Source organism: Gracilinanus agilis, chromosome 6 (assembly GCF_016433145.1).
Source record: "Gracilinanus agilis isolate LMUSP501 chromosome 6, AgileGrace, whole genome shotgun sequence".
Taxonomy (NCBI): domain Eukaryota; kingdom Metazoa; phylum Chordata; class Mammalia; order Didelphimorphia; family Didelphidae; genus Gracilinanus; species Gracilinanus agilis.
In genome coordinates this window covers 176,793,368-176,809,406 of record NC_058135.1, presented here as the reverse complement: position 1 = coordinate 176,809,406, position 16,039 = coordinate 176,793,368, and the positions used below count along the sequence as shown (strand labels likewise).

The window sequence follows — 16,039 nt, the reverse complement described above, 5'->3', positions numbered from 1 at the left end:
TAAATTCTAAACCCTCTGCAATCTGGCTTCTGATATCATTTAATTGAAATTATTCTCTCCAAAGTTTGCAGTGATCTCTTAATTGCGAAATCAAAATGTCTTTTCTCATTGCTCATCTTTCTTGAACTCTCTTCAGTCTTTTCACTGTTGATCATCCTCTTTTGGATATTCTCTTTGTAGGTTTTTATGACACTCTTTTCTCATGTTTCTCCTTCTACCAATCTGTCAATTTCTTCAATCTTCTTTGTTGATTCTTCTTCCTATTCTGGACTTTCTTCTCTTCTCCCTCCCTATTATCATGCATGGTGGTTTCATCAGCTCCCATTATTCAATTATCATCTGTATGCAGAGATTGATTCCCAGATCTACACATCTAACCCTGAACTCTCTCCTCCCAAGGTCTGGTTTCACATAAGTAACTGCCTCTTCAACCTGTCAAACTGGATGTCCTTTAGAAATCTCAAATGCAACATGTCCAGAAGAGAATTCATTATTTTTCCCACTAAACACTCTCTTTTTCCTCAACCCCATTACTCTTGAAAAAACTATTATCCCCCTCTTCAGTCAGGCTAATTGCCTCCGTGTTGAGTCATCCTCAATTCCTTTCTCTCTCAATTTCTCTACAAATCAAATGGTATTGAATAGGTACATTACAAATTTATTTTATTCTAATTTTAACTGGGACCTCATAATAGCAAGGTAATCATTCCACTCATCCCTAATCATTCAAAATCTCACTCTCCTCAGTAGCTACTAAAAACTTCATCTCTCTTCCAACTATTGTGGCATCCTCCTTCTATCTTCTCTATCCTCATATACTCCCTAAAAAACTGAAGCCATTCACTAAGAACTTTCTGCTCCCTTCATATCTTATCACTCCCCATTATCACTCCCTTCATTTCTAATCTGTCATTTCTACCTTCACATCTCTAAAATCTGCACCCTTTTTCTACACTTACACAACCACCAATCTAGTGTAAACCTTCCTCATCTTATGCCTTACTATTGTAATAGCCTTTTGTTAGGTCTCTCTGACTCAGATACCTCCTTCAATCCATCCTATACTCAACTGCCAAAGTGATCTTCCAAAAGTGTATATCACTAATCTACTCAAAACATTCCACTGAGCTTCCTTCCTTCTGGAAGAGGAGCCAAGATGGCAGAATAGAAGCAGGGAAAGCTCAAACCACTCAAATCCTCACCAACCAACCTTAAAATAACACTTCAAAATGAATAATGGAATGACAGTATCCACAAGGGGATGGAATAAAGCTACTCTCCTGCAATTCATTGGGGTGAGAGGGGAAAGCAGCCACTAAGGAGTACTAGCATAGGCCAACAGCAAGCCCCACTATCCCCTGCCCACAACTATGGTTCCAAGTTCTCAACTGAATCACCTTCCCCAGGTATGAATATACTCAATTTGACCTTGCTGAAACCCTTAAGTTTTCAGTTTACCTTTTTATATGTCTCTTAAGTGTCAAATTTGCTCTTTTAATTTTCTTTTCAGCTATGGTTTTTTGGTCAGGAAAGTCTGAAATTCCTGTGTTTTGTTAAACATCATTTTTCCCCTGGTAGATTATGCTTAGTTTTGCTGGGTATTTAATTCTTGGTTGTAGTCCTAGACCTTTGACTTTTTGGAATATTGTATTCCATGCATTCTGGTCATTTAATGTAGAAGCTGCTAAGTTCTAAGTGCTCTATAACAGGGATCGGCAACCTATGGCTCTCGAGCCATATCTGGCTCTTTTGAGGGCCAGATATGGCTCTTTCTTCAGGAGCTATAAAGTCAATTTTTTTTCAGGCGCTGTTACAGGAGTGCACACTGTTACAGGAACGCACACTGTGAGCACTGTATGGCTCTCACAAAATTACATTTTAAAAAATGTGGCATTTATGGCTCTCACGGCCAAAAAGGTTGCCGACCCCTGCTCTACAATATCTGAATTGTTTTCTTCCAGCTGCTTTTTCCTTGTACTTTTTCCTTCGTCTAAGAGTTCTAGAATTTGGCTCTCATAGTTCTGGGGTATTTTATTTTGGGATCTCTTTCAGGGAGTATATTCTCTCAATTTCTATTTTTGCCTCTTGTTCAAGGATATCAGGGCAATTTTCCCTGTAATGTGGTGTCCTGGTTTTCTTTTTTTATTGTGGCTTTCAGGTATACTGACGGTTCTTAATTATCTTTTTACAATGAGGAATTTTAGATTTTTTTCCATTTTTTAAATTTTGTCTTATTATTTCCTGATATCTTATAGTTTCATTAGCTTCTATTTGCCCAATTTCTATTTTTTAGAAGGTTATTTTCTTCCTTGAGATTTTGTATTTCCTTTTTCATTTGACCAATCCTAACTTTCTATAGCAGGTTTTTTTGGGGATAGAGGGAGCACTGTTCCAAATTTGTAGAGTACTCTTCTCTGGTACTTAGGGTAAAACTGACTACCTTTGTCTCCCATGGTTGTCTATTGAGGTGGTGACCCTACTGGCTTGCTCTGGGGAGATTTGCAACTGTTTTGTCCAGCTATATTCAGCACTCTGTGTTACCCTGCACTTTCATGGGCTGACCTGGTCCCTGCTCTGCTCTTTCATCACCTCAGGCACTCTGCTGCTACATGGGGAATTTGTAGGTTCCTTCCCTCTCTGCCTTTCCTGTCTGTTCCAAATGACTTAGGGTAGGCCAGTCCCCAGCTGCCACTTCATGGCCTCAGGTACTATGTTGCCATGTGGGAGTTTATAAGTTTTCTGCCTGTCAACTACCCCCTGTCAAGTGGCTTAGGCTGAACCAATCTGAACCCTTCTCTCTCTGCCTTCTATACTTGTGAAAAAGTTGGCCCTTCCCTGTTATGCAGCTTCATTGCCTCTGGCAGAGTCACAACATGTTAAGTTGGTCTGAGTTCTGCTGGTTCTCACAGATACTGTGCTGCCTATGCTATGGTCTCTTCATTACACAATAAGACATGTTCCTTCTATTTTCCTTTGTTGTAAGGTGATTCATTGTGTGTGTGTGTGTGTGTGTGTGTGTGTGTGTGTGTGTGTGTGTGTAGGGAGTGGAGTGTCCTTTATTTCTGCCATTTTAGCTCCCAGCATACAAATATGGTATACATAGTTTTAAAGACCTTTGGCTATAGTTCCAAATTGTTCTCAAGAATGTTTGGATATGGGGGAAGCTGGATAACTCAATGGATTGAGAGGCAGGCCTAGAGATGAAAGGTCCTAAGTTCAAACCTGGCCTCATACACGTCCTAGCTGTGTGACCCTAGGTAAGTCACTTAACCCCCTTGCCTAGTCCTTACTACTCTTCTGCCTTGGAACCAAAACATAGGCAGAAGGTAAAGGTTTTAAAAAAATGTTTTAATAATTTTACAATTCCACCAGCAGTGCATTAGTATTCCAATTTTCCCATATCCCTCTAGCATTTACTATTTTCCTTTTCTGTCATATTAGCTAATCTGATAGGTGTAAGGTATCAAGGCACAGTTCTACCACAAGTCATTTGACTCTCTGGGATTCTTTGACAGAAATTAAAGGAGGAGCCTCCTAGCTCTAAATCTTATGATTACTTGGATATAAAATAGTCACATATACCCTTTTCAAATATATCAATAAACAAAGCAAAAATCTTCATTAATTTGACTTCAAAACTCGTGGTATTTCAAACAAAACAAATTTGGGCAGAGATTCTAAATCTGCACATGACTAATCATAATATGCCTTCTGTCTCAAAATAATCTTATCCATTTATGAAATAAGTATTTGTGGAGTCTCCTATATGCATGGTGCTTTGGCTCAAAAAGATATTCAAAATACTGATCCTACACTGGAGGAACATATATATATTAATACTATCTCTCTCCCTGGTGGTGTGGTTGTTTTGCTTTTTATTTTCTCAATACATCTCTTACCTCTCTTGTCTTACAAATGCCATTATATCTATGTTTTTAGAAATTCTAATTCTAATTAATAATATTTTCTAAATTCTAATACTCTGAATAGCAACTTGATCATATGAAACTATATCCTCCTACCACCAGTACCAGCCTTACTATAAACCTCTCTCTCAAACTTTGCTCCTAACTTAGTTTCTGATATACCATCAGGAAGATAAATAGGTAAGATTTTGTGTAAGATTTTGTGCATTCACGTGCACACACACACACACACACACACACACACACACACACACACACAAACCTGCCCTTTTGCTTTGGCATTCTTTCACAGTCTTGTTATTTTTGTAGCCTTCTCAATGACGTCTCTCTCTATTATATCCAATTGCTATATTCTGAGCAGTGGTGCCTCTTCTTTTCTAAAATTCAACTAATATACTTCAATATTTAAAAACTGACAAGTTTTCATATGTTAAGAATTTAATAAAACTTTTTCTTTTAAAACTTTTCACCAACTCAAGTTTCTTATTACCTCCATCTCACATTAGTTTAAATTAGGTTTTACAATCTTCTGGGACTTAAGTAGCACTCATTTAAAGAAAAGCTACATAAAAGCATTTGCCACAAAATGATATGTCTGAAAACAGCACAGGCATAATGACTTTAATACCTTAGGCATGCCATCACTTTCACCCATGAGATGATCTATAAGCTGATTGGTCAGTGATTCATCATTTGCCTGTCCAACCTATTAAAGGAAAACAAAAACAACTTTGATATTTCCCTAAAAATCCTTTGAGCTTATCATCTAAATGTAAGTTAAGCTGTATTAAACAGAAATTAGTCTAGGCATCATTGAAAAAAACATCAAGAAGTCTTCATGTTTCCCTGAATTTATCATTGCCACTTCCTTCTTCTCTGTCAATCTGCTCAATGGAAATAATTATCTAAGGTAAAGGGAAAGCAGTAGAGGCAGTATAAGCTAAATTTGCTTACTTCTAGGTATAAAACATGAATCTAGCACCTATCTAGCTATTAATACCATTATCCTAACCCCAAAGAATTTAGAAGGCAAGACTTTAGAGTCATGACAATCTAACTTTCTTTCATGCTGTTTCCTATAATTTTGAGGTACAGAGAATGAATGATGGCCAGTTGAGTCTCCTACAGATTTAAGAAGCATGAATCAATAATAGATGAATATATGTGATCCAGATATCTCAGTTTGAATGACTTGATCATGTGATTTATGTATTTTATAGTGGAAAGAGAATTAAATTTAATAAATGAATTATAATGAATAATGATTAGTGTTCTTTCTGTTTCCATAAAAAGATATCAGATCCTTTTGGGGTGGGGAGCAGCTAGGTGGCTCAGTGGATAGAGAGCCAAGCCTAGAGACAGGAAGTCCTGGATTCAAATCTGGCCTCAGAAACTTCCTAAATATTCCATAAGTATGACTCTGACAATTATTGGCTTTTGAATTGCTTCCAACAACTCAGAGAATTAATGATAATCTGAATGGTATTAATGTTAAATTATCTGAATTAAATACTGGTAATGGTGTAAATTGTAATTTAACCAATGTTAATGGTAATTTACCCACTGGTAGTAGTAATTTAACTAGTGTTTATAATAATTTGATTAAAATTGATGATGGTTTATATGGTGTTGATAATAATTTGATTAGTGTTGTAAATAATTGTGAGAAAAAGAAAAATAGTGTTATAAATGGTGTTGGAAGTTCTAGTACTTGTGTAATTAAGAAGAATAATGGAAACTGTGATTTGATAAAGATAATTTGATTGGATATAAGAACAATGATACCACAATAGAGCTAAAAAGGACAAAGGTGCAAAATCCTGGGAAAATTCTGTAATTCAAGACGATGTTAACTTGGATGGACAGAAAATAGTTGAGCTTTGTTCTGATTTTACTGTTTTAGCTCCTGTGTTGGAAACTTTCCAACCTCCCAATAGCCCAGAACCACATGTATCTGTAACTATTAGAGACCAGATTTATGATCTTCTCATTGATACAGGAGCTAGTAAATCAGTTTTGCAAAGTTTTCCTGAGAATTGTAGAGGTGTTGGTACAATGGATGTAGTTGGGGCTACAAGCATAACTCAGAAAGTAGCTAAATTGCAACAAAGAATGGTAACCATAGGACCCCTTTCCATAGAACACACATTTCTGTGTGTTCCAGAATGTCCAATGAATCTTTTAGGAAGGGATCTTTTGTGTAAATTACAGGCTACTATCCAATATACTGAATCTGGTGATAGTCCTTTACATCTCCCAGAGGAATCTTTGAAGGCCTTTCCATTGCTTTTAGATTCCAACAGTACAGAAGATGACTTAGGTACTATCTATCCCAGTGGTTCCCAAACTTTTTTTGACCTTCCACCCCATTTCCAGAAAAAATATTACTTAGCCCCCTGGAAATTAATTTTTTTAATTTTAATAGCAAATAGTTAAGATAAATGTACCTGTAGCCATCACTACCCCCCCTGGATCACTGCAGCACCCAACAGGGGGTGGTGGTGCCCACTTTGGTAATCACTGATCTATTCAATACCTGAGGATATACCTAAGCATTTGTGGTCAAGATCATCCACAGATGTTGGGTTGTTAAAATCAGATACTCCAGTCAGATTGAGGACAAAGGAAGGACCAGTTCCTTGTGTGCCTCAATATCCCTTGACTAAGGAGGCAATAGATGGTATACAACCAATAATTGAGTCCCTAATCCAACAAGGGATAATAATACTGTGTTTTTCTGAGTACAATACACCAATTTTGCCTATAAAGAAGCCAAAATTAGATGAAAATGGCCAACCTGTTTACCAATTTATACAAGATCTAAGAGCAGTAAATGTTTATGTCATCAAGACTTTTGTGCCAAGTCCAGCTGCTATAATTTCTTCCATTCCAACTCAGGTTAGATATTTCACTGTGGTAGATTTATGTTCTACGTTTTTCTCAATACCAATTCACGAGGATTCTCAAAAGATCTTTGCTTTCACTTGGGAGAAAACCCAGGGGATGTGGGCACATCTTCCACAGGGGTATACAGATTGACTTAGCCAGTTCTCTCAAATTCTAAATTGAGATCTAAAAACAATTAAATTTAAAGATAGTAAATTGGTGCATTTTGTGGATGATATTCTTTTAGCATCCCCAAATGCAAAGGTGTGTCTTAGTGATAGCAAGATTCTTTTGATCGAGTTATACAAACGAAGGCATAAAATCTTCAAGACAAAAATTACAATGGGTTTTGCATCATGTGCAATATCTTGGTTTTGTGTTGTCAGAGGGTTCCAGAAGTATCACACAAAAGAGAATAGCTGACATCCAGAAACGGAGTGCACCTAAAACTAAAAAACAACTTAGAGCTATTCTTGGAACTACTGGTTTCTGTAGGCAGTAGATTTCTGGATATAGTGAGATCACTAAGTGTTTAACAGATCTGACCAAGAATACAGAACCAGAACCTCTGAAACTAAATCCTGAACATTGTGTAGCCTTAAATAGACTCAAAGAAGCCATTCTATATGCACCTGCGTTAGGAATCCCAGACTATGAGAAACCTTTTTCGGCCATTTTTTAATGAAAGAAAAGGTGTAGATAGCTTCTGGTGTGCTAACACAGACTCTAGGACAAAGTTATTGTCCAATTGGGTATTACAGTTGTCAATTAGATCCAATAGCTGTGGGGACAGTACCCTGTCTAAGGGGTGTAGCAGCAGCAGCTGTGTTAGTCCAGAAGTCAGCTGATCTAGTTTTGAGATGTTCTTTAATGGTTTATTGTTCACATCAGATAGAAGCTCTAATAAGGAAATTTCGTACTCAAGCATATTCAGACCAACAAATATCTAAGTATGAAATTATTCTCTTAGGTAGTGAGAACATCCAGTTGAAGAGATATAGCATACTCAATCCACCTACTCTTCCTTCCTGATTTACCCAAGAACAGTGAGCCATTGCATGAATGTGCTGAGATAGTAGATCTTGTAGATATGCTAAGGATGGATTTAAAAGACACTTCACTCAAAAATCCAGACTTGGTATTATTCACAGATGGATCATCATATCTATGTAATGAAATCAGATGTACTGGTGCTACAGTTGTCACAGAATTTGAGACATTGTGGTATGGCTCATTACCTAGTAATCTTAGTGCACAGGGTGCAGAATTAGTGGCACTGAAGCAAGCAGGTCTTCTAGCTGAAGGTAAAAGTGTAAATATTTACATGGACTCTCGATATTTTCTGTTTGACATGCAACAGGAAAGATCTGGAAACAACAAAGTTTCATTACTGCATCAGGAAAACCAATACCTCATGCAGGAATAATAACTGAGTTGTTGGAAGCAATCCAAAAGCCAAAACAGCTGGCAGTAATTCATTGTTGGAGTCATACTCATGGTAGAGATTCAGTCTCTAAAGGAAATCTAAAGGCTGATATCACTGAAGTATGCGGCCCAGAATGCTCCAATTTATGTAATGAATTTAATATCTATTGATTCTGATGATCTGGAAAAAACTTATGTAGACTCAGATATCCAGAAATGGAAGGATAAATTTGGAGCTAGGAAAGAAAATGGGATATGGATTACTGATACCATTTTTACCAAAGACTTGTATACCTATTTGTGTCAAGCCATTCACACAAAAGATCATTTGGTATACAAGCTGTTGTAGATTCCATCAAGAGACAATGGGTTGCTCCTCAAATAAGTATTGTTGCAAATAAGATCTGTAATATTGTTCAGTCTGCCAAAAGTTCAATCAAAGTGCATTCAGAAATAAAGGTTTGTGTGGTAGGCTTTAGCATACTGTCCATTTGAGAGTTTACAGATTGATTATATTTGTATGCCTAAAGCTGGAAGATACAAGTATTGTCTTGTGATAGTTGATAGACTATTAACTAAGGGCCTGAAGCTTTTCCATCAAATACCAATACAGCTAATTTTGTGGTCAAAGTGTTACTCAAGGAAATTGTGCCTAGATTGGGTGTACCATTAACTATAGATTTGGATAAGGGATCTCATTTCACTCAGGATATCCTTAGAAGAGTCTATGAAAATCTCAGAATACCTAAATATCACGTTCCTTATCACCCACAAAGTTCAGATCAAGTGGAGTGTATGAATAGGGAACTCAAGACTATGGTTGGGAAACTGTGCCAAAACTATTCTTCCCATAGCTTTGTTTTACCTACGTATGAGGCCAAGAGCAGAACTATATATCATCATATGAGATGCTCTTTGGACATGCTCCACTACAAGCAAAAACTTGTAAGGCTATTTATGCATCACTCTTAGGAGGTGATTGCCAAATTGCTTCATATTTAAGTGCCTTACAGCAGAGGCTAAGAAAATTACAAGATATGGGAGTATTGATTCAGTTTGGTCCCCTGGATTATTCTCTTCATAATTTTCAACCAGATGATATGGTCTATGTGAAAAATTTTGCCAAAACATACAAAATTGGGTAGGTCCTTATACAGTTGTACTAGTTTCACCATCTTCTGTGAAAATTTTGGGTAGAGATTCATGGTATCATTGTTCTCATATTAAATTAGCACATGGTATAGATACTGAAAATATAGAAATTATTAATAATGAAGAAGAAGAAGTAGAAGACAAAATTGTGTAAATTAAGATATTCATTCAATTAGAGTCTGCAGTCAGAAAGTTCAGTAAGGAGAGGAACATTCCAGTGGAAGAGGACATTCAGATGGAAGAGGACATGGATGAAGAGGATTCAGGATACAAGATTTATAGACTTTGTATTAAGACTGATGAACTTATGAATTGAACTGATAAAAACTTTATTTGCAAGGATTTTCCTAAAGAAGGGGATTAATCATGAACAATTTGGATAAATGGTTTGAAAGTATTTTGGGTAATGTAAATAGTATCACTACATACTCATATGCATCCAACATTGCACATAAAACTATCAAGACCTTTGATGGAGAAAAGGAGAAGATTAGAAAACAGAGAGAAGAGAAAATTCCCTTGGAAAATGGAACATCATAAGAAGAAAGGAGATCTGAAGGAGATCTGGAGTTTTAGTGGTTTCATACATCCAACAATAACATGTTGCAGCGCAATATGGCAAAAAAACAACATAACAAATAAGATACATACAACACAAACATATTAGGATACATTGTATTCCTTATAGAATAAAACAATGTATATATACTAACAGAATTAGCTATAGAATAAGTAAGTACTAACAAAGGATAGTTAGTTACTAACAAAGATTAGCTAGTTATTTAGGTAGATGTAGCTAGACAAATATATTAATACCAAAGGGATAGTTTAGAATAGTTTGGGTAAATAGTATTAGATTAGATTAGAGGATAAGTTAAGGTACTAATGTACATTACAGTGCAAATACAACAAACAAAACAAAATTGCATTACATGAAGAACATATAACATACTACAGATCACATATCACAAAAAAATGTAAATAGATATGTAAATAAGTGTAAATAGCATGTGTATATTGTAAATTGTATTATAGTGTATGTATTGTATATATGTATATTTTATATGTATATATTGTGTGCACATATACGTATATATGTATATCATGTGTATATAGTGTGTCTATTATATATGTATCATGTATATACATGTATAAGTGTAAATTCTGTGAATAATTTGATACTAATTGAGTTGCAAACATTTAAATGCAATTTGCAAGAGGGAAATTTAATGTTTTGTTGTAATTTTGAAGTAAAACCTTGTACAATGTGTTAAAATGTATTTTCCAAAATTTTTTGCATTTATTAGTTGGTAGAATATTTCTGTATTAGAATAGGAATTGTGTTTGATGTTTGTTTTGAGTTTTGTGTTGATATTTCATATTTGTTGTAGATTTTGTTAATTTTGTTGGAAATTTTGCATTGTTACTTATTGCTTTGAACTATGTAACTATTCAATGTATTTATCCCTTTACCTTTCCTTATTAAAATCCTTAGTGTAGGGTAGAGTAGGATAGTGTTAGATAGAATAGAGTTAGTGTAGGTTGTTTGTTATTTTGGGTTAGAATTTTAGTTTATTTTTTAGTGCACAAATACCAAAATATTGTGTGGAACATTATTTTGGCTTTGTGCAAAGGGGGGAACTGTTATAAGAAATTAATAAGATTGAGATTAGTTATTTAGGGATTTTCAAGCATGCTAGCAATAACTTTTGCTGGAAGTCATTGACATTCTGAATGGAATGCAGGGGTAGAGAGGCAGAAACAGTAGGACTTCCATTATGGATACCTTGTGATATAAAGAAATAAAACAATTTGGCTATATCAGAGGCAATAAAAAGGGAGAGTAACATCCAATTAGACTGGACAGTTAGACTTAGAGGGCAGTGCACTAGGATAAAAGTGAAGCACAGAATGCCAGGGCAGGCCCCACTATGGCAACAAGCCTTCCAGGCAACAGAATTGACAGCAAAGATTTCCCGAACTCCAGCCACAGATGGTAAGGAGGTTCAGACACCTGTTCAAAAGGAGATTACAGGGGTCCTTTAATTGGCCCTAGTTTCAAGACTCTTATGATAGATCTGGGTCACAGGGTTACAGGGTAAGGTGAAGCACAATCACCCACCAGTCTTCTTAGCCACAACAGAGCATGGGATCCTGACTATAATTCCAAGAGATAAAAGAGTGCTTGGGAGTACTCACAATCCAGAGCACAAGCCAGAATACTAATCACATCTTTTTTTATATTTTACCACCCTGGAAGAGGTGAAGATAGATCCCCATTGGCAACTCTGAAGGCTACTACACAAAGAAACTGAAGCTTAGAATAGTGCTCCCTTCACCACAGTTACTGAGCCTAACAACTTTTTTAAATTTAAAAAAAAGAAAAAGAGAGCAAGAAAATGAACAAACAACAAAAAAAGAAACTAAGCAGAGTGTTATTTGGTGATAGGGTAGATTCACTCAGAAGACAACAACAAAGTCTAAACTGCTACATCTAAAGACTCTAAGAAAAATGTTAATTGCTCTCAAGTCCAAAAAGAATTCACGGAGGAGCTAAAAAGTATTTTAAAAATTAAATAAGAGGTTCCGGGTTAAGATGGCGGCAGAGTAAGAAGCAGCTCTTAACCTCTCCTGACCAAAACACACAAAACTCCTCAAGGGGACATAAAAACAAGTCCAGACAAACGGAGGAACCCCACAACAGGGCACAGCGTGGAAGATACGTGGAATCAAGGCATTTCCATGCTATAAAGAGGTGAAACAGCTCTCACTAAATCGCGGGCTGAGCAACCACCCCATCCCCACCCCCTCCACACACAACACCTATAGCGCCGAAGCCAGCTAAAAAGAAATAGAGCAAGTTTGGGGCACCCATCGAGTCATTGGCAGCTCTGGGGCCTGTTCCTGAGAGCAGCAAGATTTAGGACCCCAATAAGCCAAAAAACTCACGCGAAATCTGAGCGCGGGAGCAGAGTGGACGCAGGGCGCAGAGCGCGGGCTGAGAGCGCAGGCACAGGCGGAGGCGTGGGTGGAGGCAGACACAGCCAGGAGCTAAAGCTCTGAAACCCTGAGTGGGGAACCAGCGTGGACAAGTGTACGACTGTGGAAGCAGCGCCCTGAGACTTGTAAAGGAAGCTCTGGCAGAAGATCAAGCAAGGGGGTCCACCAGGGGGCTTGACCTTGGAAAAAACCAGAACTCAGACCTCAGGAGCCAATAGACCGCGGACAAACCCTGAGCGCGAGGATAAACCTGAGAAGCTGCTGGGCTAACAATGGCTACCCAGTCTCAGGAAGCTCAGAAGAGAACGAATAACAACAAGAAAAAGAAGTCTTTAATACTCGACAACTTTTACACAGAGAAAATCCAGATAACCGAGCAAACAGAGGAGGAGAACAAACAAGCATCTGGACCCTCCTCAAATAAGGAAAACTCCTCACAAGCTATGGAAGAGTTCAAAACTGAGATTTTGAGGAAAATGGAAGAGATCTGGCAAGAAAATAACTGTTTAAAAGGTAGAATCTTGCAAATGGAAAGTGAGGCTCAGAAACCAAATGAACTGATAAGCAAATTGAACACCAGAAATGTCCAGATTGAAAAGGAATACCAGAAGATTATGGCCGAAAACCAGAAGATCATAGCCGAAAACCAGAAGATTATAGCCGAAAACCAGAAGATTACAGCCGAAAATCAAAAGATCATAGCCGAAAACCGAAAGATTATAGCTGAAAACCAATCGCGAAAGGCTAGAATTGAGCAATTAGAAGCTAATGATCTCTCAAGACAACAAGAACAAATAAAACAAAGTCAAAAGACTGAAAAAAATAGAAGGAAACATGAAATATCTCAATGAGAGAGTGACAGACCAAGAAAACCGGTCTAGAAGAGACAATTTGAAAATAATTGGTCTTCCAGAAAAACCAGAAATTAATAGAAACCTGGACTCCATACTAACAGAAATAATCCAGCAAAATTGCCCTGAAGTCCTACAAGAGGGCAATATAGACATTGAAAGGATTCATAGAACACCTGCGACATTCGATCAAGAAAAGAAAACACCCAGAAATATAATTGCCAAATTCAAGAGTTTCCAAGCAAAGGAAAGAATCTTACAAGAAGCCAGAAAGAAACAATTCAAATATCAAGGAGCACCAATCAGGATCACACAGGATCTGGCAGCCTCCACGCTAAAAGATCGCAAGGCTTGGAATACGATATTCAGAAAGGCAAGAGAGCTGGGCCTGCAACCACGGATCAACTACCCATCAAAATTGACTATATATTTCCAGGGGAAAGTATGGGCATTCAACAAAATTGAAGAATTCCAGGTATTTGCACAGAAAAGACCAGGGCTAAATGGAAAGTTTGATATCCAACCACAAAAATCGAGAGAAACATGAAAAGGTAAATAAGATACAGAGGGGAAAGAAAGAAAACTTATAATTTTTAAATTTGCCTTTTTAAGGGCCTCAGTGAGATCTAATTATCTGTATTCCTATGTAGAGAAATGTCATGTATAATTCTCTGTAGTGAACTCTATTCACTATTATAATATTCACTATTATAGTAATCAGAAGAATAATTCACAGGGTGAGGGTGGAACACTAAATAATCTAAGATGGCATGGGGGATGGGAAAGAGGGGGTGAATAGCAGGGGACACCAAGAGAAACTTGAGTGAATAAGAAAATAGGATATTCTATTACACACAAAGAGGGCATGGGAGGGAGAGGGGACAAATACTATTATAAGAAGGAGAGGAAGAGAGCATTAAGAGGTAGTAATCAAACCTTACTCTCAGAGTAATCAACCTGGAGAGGGAAGAGTAGCTGTACTATCCATTGGGACATAAAACTCTTATCTAACCCTTCTGAGAAAGTTAGAAGGGATAAACCAAGGGAAGCAGGGGATTGGGGAAGTCAAAAAAAGGGAGGGCTGAAGGAGGAGGGAATTCATAAGGCCTTTAAAAACAAAAAGAGGGGGGAAAAATAAGGGAGGGGATAGAAAGGGAAGTTAATCAAGGGAGGGGATAAGGGATAGCGGCTCAATAGCAAACCACTGGTTTAAAAGGAAAAAAGTATAAGGAAAAAGGGGGTAGGAAGAGGGGAGGATTTGAAAATGTCAGCAAATGCACAACTGATGATTATAACTCTGAATGTGAATGGGACGAACTCGCTCATAAAACAGAAGCAAATAGCAGAGTGGATTAGAAACCAAAATCCCACCATATGTTGTCTACAAGAAACACATATGAGGCGGGTAGACATACACAAGTTTAAGGTTAAGGGCTTGAGCAAAATCTTTTGGGCGTCAAATGAGAAAAAGAAGGCAGGAGTGGCTATTATGATTTCTGACAAAGCCAAAGTAAAAATAGATATGATTAAAAAAGACAGGGAAGGTCATTACATCCTGATTAAAGGCAGTATAAACAATGAGGAAATAACACTGCTCAATATGTATGCACCAAGTGGTATAGCACCCAAATTCATAAAGGAGAAAGTGGCAGAGCTCAAGAAGGAAATAGATAGTAAAACCACACTAGTGGGAGATCTAAATATTCCTCTATCAGATCTAGATAAATCAAACCGAAAAATAAATAAGAAAGAGGTAAGAGAGGTGAATGAAGTCCTAGAAAAATTAGATCTAATTGATATGTGGAGGAAAATAAATAGGGACAAAAAGGAATACACTTTCTTTTCAGCTGCACATGGCACATTCACAAAGATTGACCATGTTATAGGGCATAGAATCATTGCAAACAAATGCAAAAGAGCAGAAATAATAAATGTAACCTTCTCAGATCATAATGCAATAAAAATAATAATTAGTAAGGGCACCTGGACAGGAAAATCAAAAACTAACTGGAAATTAAATAATATGATTCTCCAAAACCAATTTGTCAAAGAAGGAATCATAGAAACAATCAATAATTTCATTGAAGAAATTGACAATGATGAGACATCCTACCAAACTCTGTGGGATGCGGCCAAGGCAGTACTGAGGGGGAAATTTATATCCTTGAGTGCATATATTAACAAATTAGGGAGGGCAGAGATTAATGAATTGGGCATGCAACTCAAAAAATTAGAAAGCGAGCAAATTAAAAATCCCCAGATGGAAACTAAATTAGAAATACTAAAAATAAAGGGAGAAATTAATAAAATCGAAAGTAAAAGAACTATTGAATTAATAAATAAGACTAGGAGCTGGTACTTTGAAAAAACAGATAAAATAGACAAAGTACTGGTCAATCTAATAAAAAAAAGGAAAGAAGAAAACCAAATTGATAGTATCAAAGATGAAAAGGGAGACCTCACCTCTAATGAAGGGGAAATTAAGGCAATCATTAAAAACTATTTCACCCAATTATATGGCAATAAATATAACAATTTAGGAGATATGGATAAATATTTACAAAAATATAAATTGCCTAGATTAACAGCAGAAGAAATAAATAATCCCATATCAGAAAAAGACATTGAACAAGCCATTGAAGAACTCCCTAAGAAAAAATCACCAGGACCTGATGGATTCACAAGTGAATTCTATCAGACATTCAAAGAGCAACTAATCCCAATACTATACAAATTATTTGATATGATAAGCAAAGAAGGAGTCCTACCAAATTCCTTTTATGACACAAATATGGTACT

The 16,039-nt window shown here is 36.8% G+C and overlaps 1 protein-coding gene across 1 annotated transcript in view; it reads right to left on the bottom strand.

Annotated features, from left to right (window-relative positions):
- The window catches only part of LOC123252422 (WD repeat-containing protein 19-like), a 200,917-nt gene that overhangs the window by 67,994 nt on the left and 116,884 nt on the right, over positions 1 to 16,039 (bottom strand). Inside the window, exon 29 of the mRNA XM_044681745.1 lies at positions 4,555 to 4,632. Coding sequence (XP_044537680.1) covers positions 4,555 to 4,632 — 78 coding nt within the window. The remainder of the gene's footprint in view (positions 1 to 4,554; positions 4,633 to 16,039) is intronic.